At 43.4% G+C, this 23,685-nt stretch overlaps 1 protein-coding gene across 1 annotated transcript in view; it reads right to left on the bottom strand.

The window, feature by feature from the left end:
• The window catches only part of oacyl (O-acyltransferase like), a 69,037-nt gene extending 46,280 nt beyond the window's left edge, over window positions 1–22,757 (bottom strand). Inside the window, exons 1-7 of the mRNA XM_070860066.1 lie at window positions 22,613–22,757; window positions 15,804–15,943; window positions 15,639–15,717; window positions 13,308–13,449; window positions 12,969–13,213; window positions 5,469–5,639; window positions 3,409–3,511 (exon numbers count right to left, since the gene is read on the bottom strand). Of these exons, the coding sequence (XP_070716167.1) occupies window positions 3,409–3,511; window positions 5,469–5,639; window positions 12,969–13,213; window positions 13,308–13,449; window positions 15,639–15,717; window positions 15,804–15,943; window positions 22,613–22,757 (1,025 nt within the window). The remainder of the gene's footprint in view (window positions 1–3,408; window positions 3,512–5,468; window positions 5,640–12,968; window positions 13,214–13,307; window positions 13,450–15,638; window positions 15,718–15,803; window positions 15,944–22,612) is intronic.
• Between the last annotated feature and the right edge of the window lie 928 nt (window positions 22,758–23,685).

Below are 23,685 nucleotides of genomic sequence, written 5' to 3'. Positions count from 1 at the left end.
GCCTGATGGAAGAGTGGCGGGCTGGTACGCCAGGGGAGAGAAGGCTTGTCGATCAGTGGAAGCGGAGCCCATCTGGGGGTCCATGCCTGGGACATAACCCTGATCACGAAGGTTTTTAAATTTTAAAAGTTGCAAGGGGCCGATGGGCCACATACAGGATGTTTCCTGGGGGAGCTGGCAGCCACCACATTAAACAGTCTCCCCTGTCTGGTGGGTGCTCAAGATGTGTCCCTAGTGGTGAGGGCACCTATTAACATTATTTAAATAAGCTATTCTGCCCCTGACCCCACATACTTTGGCAGAATCATGAGTGGAGGTCACTGACATTGTCATTGAAAGTTGGCATGCAGGTACAGCAGGCAGTGAAGAAGGCAAATGGTATGTTGGCCTTCATAGCTAGGGGATTTGAGTATAGGAGCAGGGAGGTCTTACTGCAGTTGTACAGGGCCTTAGTGAGGCCTCACCTGGAATATTGTGTTCAGTTTTGGTCTCCTAATCTGAGGAAGGACGTTCTTGCTATTGAGGGAGTGCAGCGAAGGTTCACCAGACTGATTCCAGGGATGGCTGGACTGTCATATGAGGAGAGACTGGATCAACTGGGCCTTTATTCACTGGAGTTTAAAAGGATGAGAGGGGATCTCATAGAAATGTATAAGATTCTGACGGGACTGGACAGGTTAGATGCGGGAAGAATGTTCCCGATGTTGTGGAAGTCCAGAACCAGGGGACATAGTCTTAAGATAAGAGGTAGGCCATTTAGGACTGAGATGAGGAGAAACTTCCTCACTCAGAGAGTTGTTAACCTATGGAATTCCCTGCCGCAGAGAGTTGTTGATGCCAGTTCATTGGATATATTCAAGAGAGAGTTAGATATGGTCCTTATGGTTAAGGGGATCAAGGTGTATGGAGAGAAGCAGGAAAGGGGTACTGAGGGAATGATCAGCCATGATCATATTGAATGTCGATGCAGGCTCGAAGGGCCGAATGGCCGACTCCTGCACCTATTTTCTATGTTTCTATGACAGGTATACCCTGGCCTTTACACCATGGGGTGTTCCCTGTGGATATTTGGACCACTGTGTGCAGTTTGTGGCATCTTTTCTGTTATGTTACACTTTGGCTGAAATTTCATCCCACCAACCATCAGATAGATTTGATTCTTCCTTACCCCCGCCACACTCTTCCAAATCTCAGATGCTACGCAGAGAATCTCTGCCTCCCCACAGTGAAAGGGGAATTTTTAAGAGCAACTCATCCTTGGACTGGTCTTGTGCATTTCCTAAGGGCTGGCTTAGTGCTATCAATGGCAGGTCCTCGGACTAGATTGTTCATCCAGCTTCTTAGTAGTGGCATGTACTCAGAGAGAAAATGTATTCAAGTCCCTTCACCATCAAAAAATATATCAATTTGCTAGTCTGAAGCCAAAGCCAGTCTGAATGACCATCAGATTGCCAGAGAAACTAATGCATTGCTGTACAATGTCACTAAAATGTCAGGCATCAGACACAAAGTCCTAATTTAGAAACAGAAAGCAGCTGCAGTGTAATTTTTTCTAGCATTGTGTGTCACAAATTTCATGTAAAATTGAAAATGTGACCTCTCCAGTGATCCATACAAGGTTAAAACAATTCCTTCAGCGTAGAGTCAAATGCCTTTCAGGATCCCAATATTAGATTCGTTTGTTGACAGGAGATGTCTAGTGAGCGACCAACAATCGTACCCAAATTCTTTTTCTTTTCCACATTAGTTCATGAACATCTCCTGTTGTTTGCCTGGTGTTTGTTTTTAGGCGAGTGGGTAGTATTTTTTTAATACATTCATGGAATGTGGGCGTCACTGGCATTTATTGCCCATCCCTAATTACCCTTGAGAAGGTGATGGTGAGCTGCCTTCCTGAACCACTGCGGTCGCTGTGGTGAAGGTACTCCCACAGTGCTGTTCGGGAGTGAGTTCCAGGATTTTGACACAGTGATGATGATGGAACTATACTTCCAAATCAGGATGGTGTGTAACTTGGAGCGGAACTTGCAGGTGGTGGTCAGGTGGTGAGTAACTCATCGCAGAATACCCAGCCTCTGACCTTCTCTTGTAACCACAGTATTAATGTGGCTGGTCCAGTTAAGTTTCTGGTCAATGGTGATGCCCCAGGATTTTGACGGTGGAGGATTCAGCAATGGTAATGCCGTTGAATGTCATGGGGAGGTGGCTATACTCTCTATTTTTGGAGATGGCGGCACCCAAATTGAGCATTGGTGAGCAGGTTATCAGTGAGTAAGTGCCACTTAATAGCACTCATAAAAACACCATCACTTTGCTGATGATTGAAAGTAGGCCAGATTGGATTTGTCCTGGTTTTTGTGAACAGGACATCCCTGGGCAATTTTCCACTTTGTCAGGTAGATGCCAGTGTTGTAGCTGTATTGGAACAGCTTGGCGAAAGGTGTGGTTAGTTCTGGCGCACAAGTCTTTAGCACTACAGCCTGGATGTTGTCAGGGCACTTAGCTTTTGCTGTATCCAGTGCGCTCAGCCGTTTCTTGGTATCACATGGAGTGAATCAAATTGGCTGAAGACTGGCTTCTGTGATGGTGGGGACCTCAGGAGGAGGCCGAGACAGACCATCCAAGCCGCACTTCTGGCTGAAGGTGGTTGCAAATGCTTCACCCTTGTCATTTGCACTCATGTGCTGGGCTCCGCCATCATTGAGGCTGGGGATGTTCATGGAGCCCTATCCTCCCTTTAGTTTTCTAATTATCCGATACCATTCATGACTGAATGTGGCACGATTGCAAAGCTTTGATCTGATCCGTTGGTTGTGTGATCGCTTAGCTCTGTCTATAGCATGCTGCTTCTGCTGTTTAGCATGCATGTGGTCTTGTGTTGCAGCTTCCCCAGGTTGGTATCTCATTTTTAAGTATGCCTGGTACTGTTCCTGGCATGTTCTTCTACACTCCTCATTGAACCCAGGGTTGGTCGCCTGGCTTAAAGACAATGGTAGAGTGAGGGATATGCCGGGCCATGAGGTTACAGATTGTGGTAATATACAATTCTACTCCTGCTGATGGCCCACAGTGCCTCATGGATGCCCAGTTTTGAGCTGCTAGATCTGGTCTGAATCTATCCCATTTAACATAGTGGTAGTGCCACACAACAGGATGGATGGTGTCCTATGTGTGTTGACGGAACTTGGTCACCACAATGACTGTGCTGTGGTCACTCCCAGCAATACTGTCATGGATAGATGCATCTGCGACAGGTAGATTGGTGAAGACGAGGTCAAGTAGGTTTTTACCTTGTGTTGGTTCTCTCACCTTCTGCTGCAGGCCCAGTCTGGCATCTAAAGCAATAAACATTATATCACAGGTTTAACTATTGTGTTCTGCGTGTTACTCTGAGTCTTTTAAACTCACCTAATTAGAAAAAAGGTATCCACTGCCAAATAGAAAGGGCCACCAAGAGAAAAAATATAAAGGACATTGTTTGGGACAGACACCAACCACTGTACTGGATTATCTAAAAGAAATGAGGGAAAAAAAACACATGTGGTTTTTAAACTGGAAATGGGAAATGTGTCAAATGTGAAATATTTATGTGCCTTGTAACTGCACACTGCATTAAACTTTTGCCTAGTACAACAAGAGCAGACATTGATGACGAGATTCAACACCACCTCCAATGTGCCAGTGCAGCCTTCGGCTGCTTCAGTTACCCCAATCAACTTGCACCAGCGTAACTCAGTTAGTTACGATATTATTAGATAAGTTTTCTTTTCAGCCAAAGGGGGCGTAACCTGCCACCCGCGCCAATTCTGGCCATTTAGGCAAGTTTGGCCAGCTGAGAGTTACTCCAGTTCTGCTTAGGCCAGTGTATATGGCCTCTGCAGAAAAACCTTCCAGAGAGTTAAAGAAATCGGTGTGGGTAAGTAAATCGGCACAGGTAAATGCAGCAGATGACCGGACAGCAGCAGCAGGAAAGGTAGAGAGGGGGAGAGAGAGCGAGGTGGGGGGGTGGAAGGGGGTGTGAGTGAGGGGGGGGGGAGGAGAGGACGTGAGGGGCTGGGGGAAGCCTTTCGGGTGTAGTTAGGTGCGGGGACTGGGAGGGAGGTGGCCATTCTGCCTGGGATAGGGGCGGGGTAGCGGACAGGCAAGGCACTCGGGCCTTGGGGGGCTGGGGGGGGGGGGGGGCGTGGACCAGGACCAGCACCGGCAAACCCTTCGGCCAGGGCTAGGAGTGTGGTGCTGGACCGGCAAGGCACTCGGGCCTGGGGGGCTGGGGGGGGGGGGGCGTGGACCAGGACCAGCACCGGCAAACCCTTCGGCCAGGGCTAGGAGTGGGGAGCTGGACCGGTAAGGCACTTGGGGCTGCGAGGGGGGGGGGGCGGGATCGGACCGGCAAGGCACTCGGGGCTGGGGGTGGGAGGGAGGAACCGGCACCGGCAAGCCCTTCGGCCAGGGCTAGGGGCGGGGAGCAGGACCAGCTTTAATAATTGGAGATAAGTTGCTGCAATATATTTGAATGTGTTTTTAAGTTAATGCAATGAGTTTTAATGTGTTTTTAAGTTGATGCAATATGTTTTAATGTGTTGCGAGCTGGCTGTATGTTTCACTTTGCAGCCTCAGCTCGCATTGTGTCACTGGTTACCGTGGCAACCCGATCTTTTTGATGCAGATCAAGACTCCACCCCCAAAACTAAAGGACAGGTTATGCTGCGCCAAAATGAAGAAATCCAATGGGGAAATTTAGAACTTTTTTTGGGGTGTACTTGGGCCCCCAAAAAACGGGTGTAACTCTTCAAGTAAGCCAAAAAAAAAACTTGGGGGAAATTTGAGTCCTATGTTATTAAACTTTGCTAGTTTTATTCCACAGGTGAAATATGAAGATCATGGGCTAATTTTCTGCTTTTGTGCTCTGGGCTCGGAGCAGCAAGCATAGAAAACAGTGCAGTAAATGGGCAGAACATCAGGCTGGCAGCAGAATGGTCCACCAGCTTCCACACACAATAATCATACACTGCTCTGCATCAGAAGCACAAATGCAGAAAATCATCCCTGATGTTCCCTAGAGTGGCTGACAATCTGTATCTGTCTTTATTTTTATAACCATCAATGTCTTAAATAGATATTTATCTGAGCTACCTTTAAAGGCTTTAATCGAGACAAATAATTACTTTTCCTGGGAGTCAGTTACAGATATCAGTTAATTCGTGAGGAAAAAATATTCCTTCTAAGCATGGGATTTGTTAACTTTGTACTTTAGCCCTCGCTCTGCCAAAACCAATACATACCACAAAAATATAGATTGTAAACAGGAGTTACTTCCTAACAACACAAGCTTTTTTAATAAAGAGTTCCATTAACATTTCTCCAGTAATCTTTCCCTTTCATTTAAGTGAATCTTGCAAAACAAATAAAAATAAATGATGAAAAAGATGTACCCATGCACAGATAATGCCTAATGTCATCTACTGTACCTAAATTATTGAATAACATTAAATGGCAGACATGTCCTGAAATTATCCACAGTAAACTCAGGACTCGGATTCCATTTATCGCGGAATAGCTGCCCGCATTGCTCTCAGTCGATAACACGGCAGGGACACTCTTTTGTATGGCAAAGCTTGTCAGCATCCAATCGAAAAACCCTGCAAAGATCAAATAACATTCAACAAAATCTGCAGCACAAACACTGACAATTGATCAATGCAATAATATTCAAACACAGGGGAACACGCAGAGACAGTATATTGATTTTCTCCCAAATTGGGTGCACTTTATTCCCGAATGGTCAAAAGAGGTGAAAAGATCATCAGAAGTGGTGTGTGGTGTTTGCATGCAATTTTCCTCCATCAGTTTATTGTCATAATAATGCATAACTCCAGGAAAAAATTTGGATGCATGCATGAAACATGCCAGTGGTAAGATCGGAAAATTGGATCTATCTGAAATTTAAAGCAATTCGATAATTAAAAGGAAATGTCAGAACAGAATAGTTCTGATGATAGGTCATCGCCCTGAAACAATGACCCGGAATTTGCAGTCAGCGGCGAAGCAAAGGCATTCGCTGAAGGCCCCGAAGTACGATTCGCACATGGATCTTGCGATCCCTGTGTCGAGAACTTTGGGTTTTCTGACATAGAGAGATAGAAACATAGAAAATAGGTGCGGGAGTAGGTCATTCGGCCCTTCGAGCCTGTACCACCATTCAATAAGATCATGGCTGATCATTCACCTCAGTACTCCTTTCCTACTTTCTCTCCATACCCCTTGATCGCTTTAGCCATAAGAGCCATATCTAACTCCCTCTTGAATATATCCAATGAATTGGCATCAACAACTCTCTGCGGTAGGGAATTCCACAAGTTAATTCTCTGAGTGACGAAGTTTCTCCTCATCTCAGTCCTAAATGGCTTACCTCTTATCCTTAAACTGTGTCCCCTGGTTCTGGACTTCCCCAACATCGGGAACATTCTTCCTGCATCTAACCTGTCCAGTCCTGTCAGAATTTTATATGTTTCTATGAGATCCCCTCTCATCTTTCTAAATTCCAATGAATAAAGGCCCAGTCGATCCAGTCTCTCCTCATATGTCAGTCCAGCCATCCCGGGAATCAGTCTGGTGAACCTTCGCTGCACTTCCTTAATAGCAAGAACGTCCTTCCTCAGATTAGGAGACCAAAACTGAACACAATATTCCAGGTGAGGCCTCACTAAGGCCCTGTACAACTGCAGTAAGATCTCCCTGCTCCTATACTCAAATCCCCTAATTCAATTCAATTCAATTCAATTCAATGGACTGTAGTGGGGATCCCCTTATGTGAAGACGTCTAAGCAGCCAATCAAAAGACAGAATTCTCACACACAGTGAACAAAGAAGTTAATAAGCTCTTAAAATTCTAATTTAAAAAAATGTTAGAGAGAGCAAAACAAAGATTGGGGCTCCCAAATGGGGAAAAGACAAACATGAAATAAAGATGGACAAACTTTAAAAATCATTAAAAAAAATTTGAAAATGGTTTTTAAAAAATTAATTTTTATTAAAATGGACAAATTTCACATTGCACAAAATTAAAATTAGTTGACCAGGCCCTTAACATTTGTTTAGCAGTAATAATGCTGTCAAAACCCCAATTACACCTGATCCCTTTGGGTCTAAATTTAACAGTGTATTTACTACAGAAGAGCTAAAGTTTTCATCAGTTTAAATGAGTTGGCTGATTACATAGATTGCTGGCTTTGTGAGGGGTGAGGTGGGGGGGAAGGGGGGCACACAGCACAGACTGTTTCAGAACTGACAATGACTGACCGCAACTTCAGGATTTCCGCCTGCACCGTCAGCTTCAAAGGAGGAATGATGGCAAACGCTGCAAGCTCACCGTTATCCCCACCGCAAAATCTGGGCTATTAACTTTGTTTCTCTCTCCACAGATGCTGCCTGACCGCCTGAGTATTTCTAGCACTTTCTGTTTTTATTTGTAGTCAAATGTCCTTGCTACCTTAGGAAAAGTTCAAAAGTCATTTCAACCCATTTAGCAGCATCTGGCAAGTTTGAAGGGAGAGAGCATTAAGAAGTGACAAGCAACAATGAAGGGAAAGGCAACCCAAGATGCAGGCACACATTTGCATTGAAGTGAAAGAGCAGCCCAGTGCCTGACACCTTCTTTGATTGTTGCTGAAATGGAAGTGGTGATGAATGAGCTAGCTTGGAGGCAGTGGCTCTGTTTGCCATTCCATAGAACCATTAGTATTGCAGCACATCTGGAAAGTGGCAGAGGCGAGTTTAAGGCCTCAGCTGACTATCACTGTCACTGCCTGTGCTGGTCCTGTGGATTCATGTTAGCTGCAGGTGTCCTTGCAGCACATGGTAGAGCTCTGCATCTGACTACTGTGTCCTTGTGAAAAAAGTGCAAAAGGTATTCAGTGTGGAAATGCTCAAAAATTGTTTCAATGTGTGTTTTCTCATTATTATTCTCTTCCTCTAAAAGGTTGCCATTGTCAATTGAAAAAGTGAAATTCAGCTGAACTTTTATACAACCAACTACTAGGAAGGGGGTTAGAATTGGAAACAGCAGAGATAGTTGCCTGTCGGTTTTCAATGCCCTTATGGTGGAATTCTGCATATCTGTGAGTTGCCTCACCTACTGAGTGATTCAGATGGAAGATAACAAAACTCACCCAACTGATAATTATGCAGCTCAAGTGTCAATCGATGATGGGACTTTCATCTTAAATCTCATAGCGAGTGGTCTAGTACCCAATACTTGACCAACTGTGATGCTGCAACACTTAGACCCCTTGACCAGTTTGAGATGTAAAGGGAAATGTTCTCATTCAGGATGAAGGAATAGGGGATACAAAATTAGTTCTTTGTCTTGGTTTTCACAGAAGAGAATGACAAAGGAATGAAAAGGTAGAAATGGACGAGGTTGGGGCAATTAGTTAGGATAGCTATAGAAAAGAAAAACGTATTAAAAATGTTGATGGAACTCAAGAGTGGAAGTTGTAAAAAACCCTAATGGTATTCATTCTAGAATGCTGAAGGAAGTCAGAAAGAAAAAAGCATAGGCTTCGACCACAATTTTTAAAACATTTTTGAATCCAAAATTGGGGCAGAGTACCAGAGGATTTCCAAAGTAACAGCTATGTTTGTAAAAAGGATAAATGGATAAACCAAGTAACTATAGACCAGCCATCATCATCAACATATAGACCAGCCAGTGCAACATTGGCAGTGTTTTTTAAAAAATTTGTTGCTGGGATGTGGGCGGTGCTGGCAAGGCAAGCATTTATTGTCCATCCCTAATTGCCCTTAAGAAGGTGATGGTGAGCCGCCTTCTTGAACCACTGCAGTCCTTATGGGGAAGGTTCTCCGACAGTGTTGTTAGGGAGGGAGTTCCAGGATTTTGACCCAGCAACGATGAAGGAACGGCGATATACTTCCAAGTCAGGATGGTATATGACTTGGAGGGGAACTTGGAGGTGATGGTGTTCCCGTGTGCCTGCTGCCCTTGTCCTTCTAGGTGGTAGAAGTCACGAGTTTGGGAGGTGCCGCTGAAGAAGCCTTGGTGAGCTACTGAAAGCCACATTAAGGAATAAATTTAACACTCACTTAGAAAGATATGGGTTAATTAAAGGTAGTTAGCAAGATTTTATGAAAGCCTAAATCATCGCTGACAGTTTTAATAGAGTTCTTTGAGAAATAAAAGAGCATATTGATAAAAAGAACTCCAGTGATAGTCTGCATTTGATGCTGCATTGGAGGCTTTTTGAGAAATTGAACGTGAATGGTATTAAAGAGAATGTGGCAGCATGGATAGGAAATTGGATGAATGACAAACAACAGGGGAGTATAGACAATGATGTTCCCAGGGATCAGTATTGGGACCAATGCTTTACTTAATATATAAAAATGATGTATAATCTCCAGTATAGGGGGCACAATATCAAATGCAAAGATGATAGGGAATGTGGGTCATTATGAAGACTAATGCGGGACGATAGTTCAGGATGACATGGACAGATTGATAGCTTGGATAGATAGATCTCATGAAATTTAATGCAGAGAAATGTGAGGTTAGACATTTTGGAAGAGAGAATAATGAGAGGAAATATAAATTAAATTGCAAAACTCCAAAGGAGTAGAAGAGCAGAAATATTATGAGTTCATGAACGTCAATCTTAAAAAATGGGAGGACAAGTTAATAAAGCTGTAAAGATAAAAGCACATGGGATCCTAGGTTTTCTAAGCGAAACATAGAGTATAGAAACAGAAGTTAATGCTAAATCTATACAAATCACTATAGTTAGAATATTAGAAATTGCTCTGCATTTTGAGTGTGAAAATTATGCAAACTGGGTGTGTGAGGGGAATGGTGGGGGGGATTCTGGGTAGTACCAGGTTCTACCAAGTTTCTGTCTCTTTCTGGCCACAACCCGAAATAAAAATGTGAGAGCAGTTCTTCTACCGACACGCCTTCAGTCATGGTGTCATTAAAAGAGTTAGGATTGCAGGGATGGTGTTCCCTCCAAAATTCCCGCCAGTTTCACTTTTCAGAAAGCTAACATGAAATATGCCTGCTATGCAGAAGTGCAAGTGGGGCCCAGTGTAAGGCTTCCTAATGGCAATTGACCGTAGAGCGATCAATTGCATTAGGAAAGCAGAAGCAGAGCATTGCTGAATGTTTTAAAGTTTTCTTCTTTCTTCGGCCACAATAGTTCATGCCCCAATGGAGCAGAAAAGTGCCTGCCCCTTTTATGTAAATAATCCTGTCCCCCAGCACTTCTGGCAGCAGATAGGCCCATCAGCAATTCTGGGGTTAATGTGTCCAGTCTCTGCACACAACTTTATGAAGGGTGTCAAGGCTATGGAGAGAATATAGAATAGATTCACGAAGGTGATACAGGTTGAACCTCCCTTATCCGGAACCCTTGGGACCTGGCCTGTTCTGGATAAGGGATTTTTCTGGACGAGGGGTGGTCACGTTAAATTGGATGATACAAGTACTGAGCAAGGGTATATCAGGGCTGGCTGGCTTGGAGCTGGGAGTGCAGCAGAGAGATAATGGCAGGGGGAGCGGGCGGTGAATCGCCGGGTCAGGCCAGCGATTGCGGGAGTCAGTAGTGAGGAAGGACTTCAATTTCTTCAATTTGCTCATGTCGGAGATCTGCGCACCCGGTGGCCAGGGATAGTTCTGGACGAGGGGTGGTTCTGGATAAGGGAGTTCTAGATAAGGGAGGTTTAACCTGTACAGGCTTTAGTTATGAGGAGAGACTAGAGAAACTGGGGCTCTGTTCATTGCAACACAGAAGACTAAGAGGAAATCTGATAGGTGTGTTCAAAATTATGAGCGGTTTTGAAAAGGTATATAGGGAAAAGTTATTTCCAATGGTTGGTGAGTTGATACCTAGAGGTCAAAAGTTTAAGATCAGCAATAAAGAGAGCGATTAGGAGATTGTTTTTCTGCGGAGGATTGTTAGAACCATACCTCCAGAAACAACAATAGAAAGAAAAATAAAAACTTGGATTTATATAGCGCCTTTCATGACCACCGGATGTCTCAAAGCACTTTACAACCAATTAAGTACTTTTGGAGTGTAGTCACTGTTGTAACAATAGAAGCAGGATTCACAATAGGAAAAGAAATTGGATAAATATTTGGAAATGAACATTTTAAAAGGGTATGGGGAAAGGGCAGGGAAGTGGGACAAAGTGAAAAATGTATTCAAAATGTGACAAATGATAGTTCTTTCAGAGAGCTAACACAGGTACTATGGACCAAATAGCCTCCTTCTGTGTGGTAGAATGATTTTGTGAAGGTGCCCTTAAGATCTCATTAACTCAATAACATTGCATTAAGGATTATACTTGTTGTACTAATAATGTTTTAAAGATTTAGTCATCAGTTACTAAGGAGATGGTACATCCTATAGGTTTGCTTGTAATGCTGGCCACATACATAGCAAGGTACATTAATGATGTGGTGATTTAGGCAAAACATAATTAAATATTCAGAACTTATTATTTTAGCTACTAAAGTCATTTGGGCTTTACAACATTATGACATAGGTGTAGATGTTCAACTTGCTGATCTGGTGTAAAACTAGCATTGCAGATCGGCTGTCTATTAGAAAAACTGCCCGATTATCATTTCCATTGGAACGAGAAGGGTTTGTATAACGTGCGGGTGATCCACAATGCCAGTTTTACATCTGAGTGTCAAATTGAAAATATTCAACTAGTGAACTTTGTGTTCATCAAAGTGAGGGACGTTAATGGCTGGAAATTAAATATTCTGATGCAGGTACACCCAGGTCAGGTATAATACAATTAGATGCAAAATAAAGCTTCCTATGCTCTGCCCCAACAATGTATGTCAGCACCGAATTCAGCTCAGCACACCTGACTGCACCACAGTGATATTTTTCACAGCAGCCGTCCATGTGGCCCTTTTAAGTTCTGTTGCTAATTTAGTGCCACCTAGTGCCACATTAAGGGTGGTTTTATGCTGTAAATTTAAGCTCAGTAAGAACTGGATTGTGATTACTCCAATTCATTTCACATATAACAAAGGAAACCTTTGGTGTAATAATCAGTCCAGTCCCTTAACACAATTTTTAATTGTTTGTACCACTATCGTTAGAGATATATTTGCTTTATGTTATGATATAACGGCCCAGAAATCTCGGTTTCTTCTTCCTGCGGGCGTTCGACTAAAAATAGGACAGAAGATGCGCTCCTACCTTTTGGTTGAATGCTTGCCAGAGATCCCGGAGTCGAGGCGTCCTCTTCTTGCGCAACAGAGCCGTTCACGTTGGGACGTGCGCAGGCCTGGAGCTGGGGTCACATGGCTCTGGGCAGCCAATCAGGTATAGTATATTCTCATTCATAATAATGGGAACTCCGTAAGTTGGAGTTCCCATTATTCTGAATGAGAAACAGCCCCCAAAACACTAATATGCAATAATAAAAGATAGAAAAAATGCACAACATATTTTTATTAATTTAAATTCAAGTTATTTATGTATTTTAAAAATATTTTTTTTTCTGATTTTTTTAAAATGTTTTTTTAATTAAGGTTTAAAATAAACTTACCATAGTGGGGAGGGTTTTTAACAATAACATGTGTTTTTAAAATTTTATTTTATAATGTTTTTGTGTGTTTTAAAACTCCTCCGCCTGTAAAAGTAGGCTATGCGCAGGAGTTTTGAGGACATTTTCTGGGCAAGATATGCGTAAATCCCGCAATCTTGCTCTTGCAAATGTCCTAGCTCCCGATATGCGTGAGATCTGTCAAGCAAGAAACTTGACAGATCGGAAAAGCCAGTTTTGAGCGCATGCGCATAGTGCGCTGTAAGCCGGCTTTTCCGATGCCTTCCCAGGTCCGTAGAAACTCCGTACAGACCCGGGGAGGCCGGGATTTCTGGGACAACATTGTTTTTCAAATAAGATACTCGTAATATTAAATACAAACTTACCTACTCCATTGTTCTTTTCTGTTCTCTCCATTACATTGTGTTCTGGTGATTCATGCTTAGATTTTGTAATACTTTCTTGCAATTGCTGGCCATTTATTTTATTAACTGAAACTGCCCCATAGTGCTTGTGAGTGGGACTTAAAACATCATTTAGCACGTTACGAGATGATCTGCTCCTCCATTCCTTGATTGTTATAAATATGGACCCAGCTATCGTCATGGTGATGAAAAGAGCAATAACAAATCTGTTTCAGAAAAAAAGATTGTAAGAAACATTTTCCATGTAAAGACAAAAATGGAATGTTAAGTCATAAGACACTGTATATGTATAATACGTACATACAAATGCCAACAAAGGCATCAATGTAAGGAATATTATTTTGGCAGTGGACACTTTTCACTCTGTATGTGGTGTTGGTCACAAGGAATGATAGTATTGGTGAAGGAGCTATGAAAGACATGTTCTTGTACGTGAAAATACCTGAAAATCAAAAATAACTAAAGGTATAATATTTATTAATAGAAATTTCTATTTGACTCTATGAGAGTTAAGAAAAACCCAAAACCAATCCCAACTTGTTCTGTCCACATTTGTAGTTACAATCTAGAAAATAGACAGTAGTAACCCCGGCAGCATGCCAGATTGCTGCATAAATTTGCAAGTTTAGAACAAAGGGCTGGATTTTCGGCTTTTGAGACTTTGGGGCGGTAATGGTAGCGGGGCGGTCCTGATACCACTGGAAAAGGTTTGTGCCTTCGTCTGCAAAATTCAGCAAAAAATGAGGTTCCATGATCGGAGGCACAAAATCAGGCGTTACACAAGGAAGTTTTTGCGCCCCAGCCAAAAATCACGGCGTTAAAAATGTTTTGTTGATTTAAGGAACATTATTGTTGTTCAGTGTCCTGCAACAGAACGTGTTATATTGTATGGTGTTCTTTTGGTGGGTCGTGTTTTTGTTACTTTGTTGCAGTATCATTTTTGATTTATCCTTTGCCTTTGGTGTCTTGTGTATCATTCCAACGTTCACCAGAGATGTGCCTTTATGGGAGCACATAGTGTGTCCAGTATTAGCTCCATCCCTCAGTTTCCTCCAGTTAGGAGAGTCAGTCCATTATGAGCTGGCGACGTGCGACTCTTAGTCTGGCACCATGTCCATGCTGCCTCCCCCGTGGATGGGATGGCTATCCAATGGGGGCCTCGCTTCATCGTCCTCCTCCTCCTGAGGTGGGCCTGAAAACCCTACTGGCAATGCCTGGCTCCTCATGATGGCCAAGTTGTGCAACATGCAGCACACCACAATGAATTTGGATACCTGTTGAGGGGAGTATTGAAGACTACCTCCAGAGCGGTGCAGGCATCAGTTTGCCTGTAGGAGATGGCATATCTCTGTCAGCACTTCCTTTTGGAAGCACAGCCTTCTCACACACTGCTCCTCAGAGAGCTGTAGGTACGAACGTTGGTGCCTGTAAACCCATGGGTTAAGTCCCTCCTCCCCAGACGTCTTTGGCCTCTCCTCATCCGTGGGCCAACATGGCCAAGAGCCCTTCTTCTGGCTTGACGCTGCCTGGCAATACATGGAGCACGATATGCTGGCGAACTAGTAATGCCCCCATTAAATTCTCTCACTGACATTGTAAAGTTATTGTAATAGCAGCTAAAACTGCCGCTTTCAAGTCGGAGCTGCATGCAGCATGCTGTGCACAACCGTTGCAATCAATGTGACGTGTGATATGGGATCCTCATCCCTCCATTTAAATACGCCACCAATACTGCATGCTGCACCCGGCGAACGCCTAGTTTTTCAGACATTTCCTGGGACAGGCGTATAATGAGGCGTTAGGGCCTAATTTTGCATCTGGGGCCCTAGTGGAGCGTTGCTCAACGGTTGACATTATGATCTCAGTGAAACTAGAGGGCAGGGTGATAAGTTTTTGCACCGCCATAAATCATGAGCCAATTTGCTGACTGCTTGGTAAAAGCTGGACACCCTCCGTAACACCTAGAAACACCCTTTACTGTCCCTCCGGAGCACTAACGGAGGCGCAAGCAAGCCGAAAATCCAGCTCATAGCTTCTGTAGATGTCCCAGTTGGTAGCTATACTGGTTAACATAAAGCTGACCTATACAGAGCAATAAGGTCTCAGGTTTGAGCATGATTGTGGCCCCTCTCACAAAAATAATGGTGCTCACTGCCTAGGCTCACACATAAAGGAATTGGGTGAGGTACCAGAGGGTGCCCAGAGTAAGTGGAGCTATACTCCAAGCAGCTTCAAGAGAAAATTGGAAGTGGAATAAAATAAATTGTATCATAAATGAAATGCCAACAATTATGTTAATATACAGATCACAAGAGGGCTATTAGCATAGGAATCACTGATGGAATGTTCCTTTATTTGCTTTGATATGAAAACGGAGTCTGTTCAGAACTGCCTTTATTGTAAAATCGCAACAGCTTATGCTGCATTCAATGCAACTCTCCAGTTAGCTAGCGAAGAAAACTATATTTATAAGGCAGATTTGGTTTTGCCTCCTTCTCCCAACAAAGGAGTGTTCCACTGATATATATTAACCAGGAGCCAAGCTAAGACCTGACAAAACACATCTATTGAGAGCAAGTGACACTGAAAGTTACACAAGTATACTATATTATAAGATATATTCATTCTTACCAAGCCATTCAAGCATCATTATATCCTCATTCTTACAAGAACTGGGCACACAAATGGCAACATGATAGTCAATCTTGCCCTATTCAAAATAAAGAAACATTATATTTAAAGATCAGTTCTACAAGGCAAGCAGCAAATCTATTTGATTAAAGGGCTATGATATACCTGTTGAATTGTCAGTTTACAATATTGTCCACTAAACTTTCCAGAAAGGGCTTGAGCTGAGGTACATTCGCTGTAGGACCCCAATTGATCAATATTTCCATGTAGAATATTGCTGCCTTCTTTTCCAATGGAATCATACACTGAATTTCCCAAGAGAGAAAATATCTTTATTATAAGGACATAATTTTGTTGTTGTATAAACTAATTCAGAGAGTAACAATCTGTCTAAAGACATATAACATGAATATCAAGGATAGGAAGCCACATCTTATTAAAGAAGGATCAATATGCTAACTGAAGCTTCATAAACATAGAAACATAGAAAGTAGGTGCAGGAGTAGGCCATTTGGCCCTTCGAGCCTGCACCACCATTCAATATGATCATGGCTCATCATGCAACTTCAGTACCCCATTCCTGCTTTCTCTCCATACCCCTTGATCCCTTTAGCCGTAAGAGCCATATCGAACTCCCTTTTGAATATATCTAACAAACTGGCCTCAACAACTTTCTGTGGTAGAAAATTCCACAGGTTCACAATTCTCTGAGTGAAGAAGATTCTCCTCATCTTGGTCCTAAATGGCTTACCCCTTATCCTTAGACTGTGACCCCTGGTTCTGGACTTCTCCAACATCGGGAACATTCTTCCTGCATCTAACCTGTCTAATCCCATCAGAATTTTATATGTTTCTATGAGATCCCCTCCCATTCTTCTAAATTCCAGAGAATATAAGCCTAGTCAATCCAGTCTTTCTTCATATGTCAGTCCTGCCATCCCGGGAATCAGTCTGGAAAACCTTCGCTGCACTCCCTCAATAGCAAGAACGTCCATGTCCTTCCTCAGATTAGGAGACCAAAACTGCACACAATACTCAAGGTGTGGTCTCACCAAGGCCCTGTACAGCTGCAGTAAGATCTCCCTGCTCTTATACTCAAATCCCCTCGCTATGAAGACCAGCATGCCATTTGCTTTCTTTACTGCCTGCTGTACCTGCATGCCTACCTTCAATGACTGATGTACCATGACACCCAGGTCTCGTTGCACCTTCTCTTTTACTAATCTGTCACCATTCAGATAATAATCTGCCTTCCTGTTTTTACCACCAAAGTGGATAACCTCACACTTATCCACATTATATTGCATCTGCCATGCATTTGCCCATTCACCTAACCTGTCCAAGTCCCCCTGCAGCCTCCTAGCATCCTCTTCGCAGCTCGCACTGCCACCCAGCTTAGTGTCATTTGCAAACTTGGAGATATTACATTCAATTCCTTTGTCCAAATTATTAATATATATTGTAAATAGCTGGGGTCCCAGCACTGAACCCTGCGGTACCCCGCTAGTCAGTGCCCACCATTCTGAAAAGGAACCGTTTATTCCCACTCTTTGTTTCCTGTCTGCCAACCAGTTCTCTATCCACGTCAATACATTACCCCCAAGACCATGTGCCTTAATTTTGCACACTAATCTCTTGTGTGGGACCTTGTCAAAAGCCTTTTGAAAGTCCAAATAACCACATCCACTGGTTCTCCCTTATCCACTCTGCTAGTTACATCCTCAAAAAACTCTAGAAGATTTGTCAAGCATGACTTCCCTTTCATAAATCCATGCTGACGTGGACTGCTCCTGTCACTGCTTTCCAAATGCGCTGATATTACATCTTTAATAATTGATTCCAGCATTTTCCCCACCACCGATGTTAGGCTAACTGGTCTATAATTCCCTGTTTTCTCTCCCTCTTTTTTTTAAAAGTGGGGTTACATTAGCTACCCTCCAATCCATAGGAACTGAACCAGAGTCCATGGAATGTTGGAAAATGACCACCAATGCATTCACTATTTCTAGGGCCACCTCAGGAGCAGGATAATACACGTCTGAGTTAGCACTTTCCCACTGGTCTATGTACCACATGAACTGTTCATACTGTTCTCCATTCAAACTTCAGAACAAAAGCAGAAAGAAGCATTTAAAACATAACTATTTGTGACTGAGCAGGGAGGCACAAAAAACAGACAAGGTTTCTATATAAGACACTGGTACAGCTATACCTGGAGTATTATATACAATTCTGGTCACTGTACAACAACAAGGGTATCCAGGCACTGGGGGCAGTGCAGAAAAGGACAAGCAAACTGAGCTATGAGGAAATGTCGAACAGAGCCTGGAACTGGTTACTCTGGAAGGCTCAGAAGAAATATTATTGAAATATGCAAACTTCTTAAGGAAATAGATTAATTGAACCCTAATAATGTTCATACATTTTTATGGACACTGATCCTCTCAATGTAACTTCACTGAAACCCGCTGAGTTTCTTCTAGAGTTTTTTGAGGATGTAACTAGCAGAGTGGATAAGGGAGAACCAGTGGATGTGGTGTATTTGGACTTTCAAAAGGCTTTTGACAAGGTCCCACACAAGAGATTAATGTGCAAAGTTAAAGCACATGGGATTGGGGGTAGTGTGCTGACGTGGATTGAGAACTGGTTGTCAGACAGGAAGCAAAGAGTAGGAGTAAACGGGTACTTTTCAGAATGGCAGGCAGTGACTAGTGGAGTGCCGCAAGGTTCTGTGCTGGGGCCCCAGCTGTTTACATTGTACATTAATGATTTAGACGAGGGGATTAAATGCAGTATCTCCAAATTTGCGGATGATACTAAGTTGGGTGGCAGTGTGAGCTGCGAGGAGGATGCTATTAGGCTGCAGAGTGACTTGGATAGGTTAGGTGAGTGGGCAAATGCATGGCAGATGAAGTATAATGTGGATAAATGTGAGGTTATCCACTTTGGTGGTAAAAACAGAGAGACAGACTATTATCTGAATGGTGACAGATTAGGAAAAGGGAAGGTGCAACGAGACCTGGGTGTCATGGTACATCAGTCATTGAAGGTTGGCATGCAGGTACAGCAGGCGGTTAAGAAAGCAAATGGCATGTTGGCCTTCATAGCGAGGGGATTTGAATACAGGGGCAGGGAGGTGTTGCTACAGTTGTACAGGGCCTTGGTGAGGCCACACCTGGAGTATTGTGTACAGTTTTGGTCTCCTAACTTGAGGAAGGACATTCTTGCTATTGAGGGAGTGCAGCGAAGGTTCACCAGACTGATTCCCGGGATGGCGGGACTGACCTATCAAGAAAGATTGGATCAACTGGGCTTGTATTCACTGGAGTTCAGAAGAATGAGAGGGGACCTCATAGAAACGTTTAAAATTCTGACGGGTTTAGACAGGTTAGATGCAGAAAGAATGTTCCCAATGTTGGGGAAGTCCAGAACCAGGGGTCACAGTCTGAGGATAAGGGGTAAGCCATTTAGGACCGAGATGAGGAGAAACTTCTTAACCCAGAGAGTGGTGAACCTGTGGAATTCTCTACCACAGAAAGTAGTTGAGGCCAATTCACTAAATATATTCAAAAGGGAGTTAGATGAAGTCCTTACTACTCGGGGGATCAAGGGTTATGGCGAGAAAGTAGGAAGGGGGTACTGAAGTTTCATGTTCAGCCATGAACTCATTGAATGGCGGTGCAGGCTAGAAGGGCTGAATGGCCTGCTCCTGCACCTATTTTCTATGTTTCTATGTTTCTATGATTCCCAGCCAAAGTAACGGTGGGAGATCAGGACAAACCCTGAGGAAATTCTAGGCTAATTTATTTATGGTTTCAAAAGGGTTAGGGTTAGGGTTTAAGCCAAAGGACATGGACTCAAGGTTAGCAGAGTTATAAGAACATAAGAACATAAGAATTAGGAACAGGAGTAGGCCATCTAGCCCCTCGAGTCGACTCCACCATTCAACAAGATCATGGCTGATCTGGCCGTGGACTCAGCTCCACTTACCCGCCCGCTCCCCATAACCCTTAATTACCTTATTGGTTAAAAATCTATCTATCTGTGATTTGAATACATTCAATGAGCTAGCCTCAACTGCTTCCTTGGGCAGAGAATTCCACAGATTCACAACCCTCTGGGAGAAGAAATTGGCTCCCCTGTATTTTGAGGCTGTGCCCCCTAGTTCTAGTGTCCCCAACCAGTGGAAACAACCTCTCTGCCTCTATCCTGTCTATCCCCTTCATTATTTTAAATGTTTCTATAAGATCACCCCTCATCCTTCTGAACTCCAACGAGTAAAGACCCAGTCTACTCAATCTATCATCATAAGGTAACCCCCTCATCTCCGGAATCAGCCTAGTGAATCGTCTCTGTACCCCCTCCAAAGCTAGTATATCCTTCTTTAAGTAAGGTGACCAAAACTGCACGCAGTACTCCAGGTGCGGCCTCACCAATACCCTGTACAGTTTAAGCAGGACCTCCCTGCTTTTGTACTCCATCCCTCTCGCAATGAAGACCAACATTCCATTCGCCTTCCTGATTACCTGCTACACCTGCAAACTAACTTTTTGGGATTCATGCACAAGGACCCCCAGGTCCCTCTGCACCGCAGCATGTTGTAATTTCTCCCCATTCAAATACTATTCTCTTTTACTGTTTTTTTTTCCAAGGTAAATGACCTCACATTTTCTGACATTGTATTCCATCTGCCAAACCTTAACCTATCTAAATCTCTTTGCAGCCTCTCTGTATCCTCTACACCACCCGCTTTCCCACTAATCTTTGTGTCATCTGCAAATTTTGTTACACTACGCTCTGTCCCCTCTTCCAGGTCATCTATGTATATTGTAAACAGTTGTGGTCCCAGCACCGATCCCTGTGGCACACCAACCCGAAAAGGACCCTTTCATGCTTGCCTTTTTATTACACTTTGACCCTCTGGAATTTTGAGGTACAGTGGCCCTTTTTGTTTTTTGCCTTGGGTTTCTCCGCCCTCCACTTTTACTCATCTCCTTTCTGTCTTTTGCTTCTGTCTCCATTTTGTTTCCCTCTGTCTCCCTGCGTTGGTTCCCATCCCCCTGCCATATTAGTTTAACTCCTCCCCAACAGCACTAGCAAACACTCCCCCTAGGGCATTGGTTCCGGTCCTGCCCAGGTGCAGACCATCCGGTTTGTACTGGTCCCACCTCCCCCAGAACCGGTTCCAATGCCCCAGGAATTTGAATCCCTCCCTGCTGCACCACAGCTCAAGCCACGTATTCATCTGAGCTACCCTGCGATTTCTACTCTGGCTAGCACGTGGCACTGGTAGCAATCCCGAGATTACTACTTTTGAGGTCCTACTTTTTAATTTAGCTCCTAGCTCCTTAAATTCTTCTCGTAGGACCTCATCCTGTTTTTTACCTATATCGTTGGTATCTTTGTGCACCACGACAACTGGCTGTTCACCCTCCCTTTTCAGAATGTTCTGTACCCGCTCCGAGACATCCTTGACCCTTGCACCAGGGAGGCAACATACCATCCTGGAGTCTCGGTTGCGGCCGCAGAAACGCCTATCTATTCCCCTTACAATTGAATCCCCTATCACTATCGCTCTCCCACTCTTTTTCCTGCCCTCCTGTGCAGCAGAGCCAGCCACAGTGCCATGAATTTGACTGCTGCTGCCCTCCCCTGATGAGTCATCCCCCTAAACAGTACCCAAAGTGGTGTATCTGTTTTGCAGGGGGATGACCGCAGGGACCCCTGCACTACCTTCCTTGCACTGCTCTTCCTGCTGGCCTTCCATTCCTTATCTGGCTGTGGACCCTTCACCTGTGGTAAGACCAACTCGCTACACGTGCTACTCACGTCATTCTCAGCATCGTGGATGCTCCAGAGTGAATCCACCCTCAGCTCCAATTCCGCAACGCGGGCCATCAGGATTTGGAGGCGGATGCACTTCCTGCACACGTAGTCGTCAGGGACACCAGAAGTGTCCCTGAGTTCCCACATGGTACAGGAGGAGCATATCACGTGACCGAGCTCCCCTGCCATGACTTAACCCTAAGATACACTTAAATTGGCAACAACAATGCCAAAGTTTACTCACTGTTATAGAAGAGAAAAAAGAAAAACTAAGGTGCAACAGGCAGTTTAAATGGAACTACTTTATGAGAGGCTGGTGAAGATGTGAAACAGACTATCCAGGGAAGTTGGTGTGGCAAAACGTCAGGGAGAATTGATTAGGATATTCGAGAGAACGGGTAATTGGGAGGTATTAGTTTTCAGAACCAGCCTGATGGACTGCTTTGTCTTTTCTGCTCCTGTATTTCCTACAGCTCTATTTAATGTGACTTCCATGCATAAAGTTGTTAGAGGAAGGAAACGAGCAGGTACTCGGTGCTTCTTCCCATGGAGGAAAGGAAAATAAGAGGCCCAGTCATCTGTCCCTACCCGTAAAGCCCACTTTCCTACACCTCCCAACAGCCGTCATAAAGAGCCCTGTCACATTCTGAGCCCTTTGGCTAGGAAATGCTATGGCAGATATTTCTCTGGGGTAGACCACTGGGAGCCTGAAAGTCAGTGTATCTCCTGAGGGGAGGTGCCTTAAATTCCAGCCCTCCTGAGGGATGACTGGTGGAGGGCTGCAGTCAGAAAAGAACAGTGCTACAATTCTGGTTGTGCTTCGCCATTCAGCCATTCAGTCCAGGAGATCACAGATAATATGACGGGACTCTTAATTTCTGAAAACCTATGCCCGTGCCTATTGCTTCTAGTCTTTTGTTATTTTCATTCCGTTCTGTTCTTTCCTTTTATTTTCCATTCTTTGAATTAATGTATTTTCCTCCATTCAATATTTAATACTTTTCTTTTTTCCTCCCCTTCAATCCCATGAGATTGTTATTATATTCCATATAGCGGTTTGACATGGAATGTACATATGTAATCTTAGCTTTTCTATTAAACATTACATAATGCCTCACAGGTTAAAAAAACACAATTACAGTACTTACTTAATAAGGAGTACTTTTGGGGGTTTTCAGACTGAAGGTCCTCAAGAAATTCATTGCTGTCTTCTAGACATTTTGAAGAGAGATTTCCATCGAAAGTTCTAAATTGGGGCAGGGACAGCACAAGAAACATCCAAATCACCAGCATTTTACTTGTGTGTTAAATCTTCCTCCTGCTGTCCTTTGGATATATACTTATACACGTGAACATTTGTGATGTCATTTGACGTCAAGTCTTTATGCTACCATCAAAATGGCTCGTCAAAAGATTACACCATACAAATTAAAGGCATAAAATTGATTATATTCAAGAGAAAATATGAAAGAAATTCAAATCCATGTAGCTACTCTGCTGGACAGCTGTTCAATTGACAGAGACGTAAGACCACGGGATCAATTTCCCCTCTGAAAGTACCATAATTGCAAGATCTTTTCAGTTACAGTACTGATTTGCCTCATCATTGTCATGGTCATTGTTTGTGAAAGCAAATTCATCCAGGTTAGTTCAGTGCTTGCTACCAACTGATTTCCAATGACTACAGTCCCCAATAACAAGTCATCTTCCAGTGGACAAAATGTTGCTGTTCTGTTACACGTCGGTTAGGAAATAGATTATAAGAACATAAGAACATAAAAATTAGGAGCAGGAGTAGGCTATTCAGCTCCTCGAGCCTGCTCCACCATTCAATAAAATCATGGCTGATCTTCTACCTCAACACCATTTTCCTGCACTATCCCCATATCCCTTGATTCATTTAATATTCAAAAATCTATCGATCTCTGTCTTGAATATACTCAACAACTGAGCATCCACAGCCCTCTGGGGTAGGGAATTCCAAAGATTCACCATCCTCTGAGCGAAGAAATTTCTCCTCATTTCAGTCCTAAATGGCCAACCCCTTATTCTGAGACTGTTACCCCTGGTTCTAGACTCTCCATCCAGAGGAAACATCCTCCCTGCATCTCCCCTGTGCAGCCATGTAAGAATTTTGTATGATTTATTATTTATTATTATTGTGCCCTAGCCAATATTTATCCCTCAATCAATATTAAAAAAACAGATTAACTGGTCATTA

The sequence above is a fragment of the Pristiophorus japonicus genome, chromosome 2 (genome assembly GCF_044704955.1).
Source record: "Pristiophorus japonicus isolate sPriJap1 chromosome 2, sPriJap1.hap1, whole genome shotgun sequence".
Lineage (NCBI taxonomy): Eukaryota > Metazoa > Chordata > Chondrichthyes > Pristiophoridae > Pristiophorus > Pristiophorus japonicus.
This window is presented reverse-complemented; position numbering and strand designations above follow the sequence as displayed.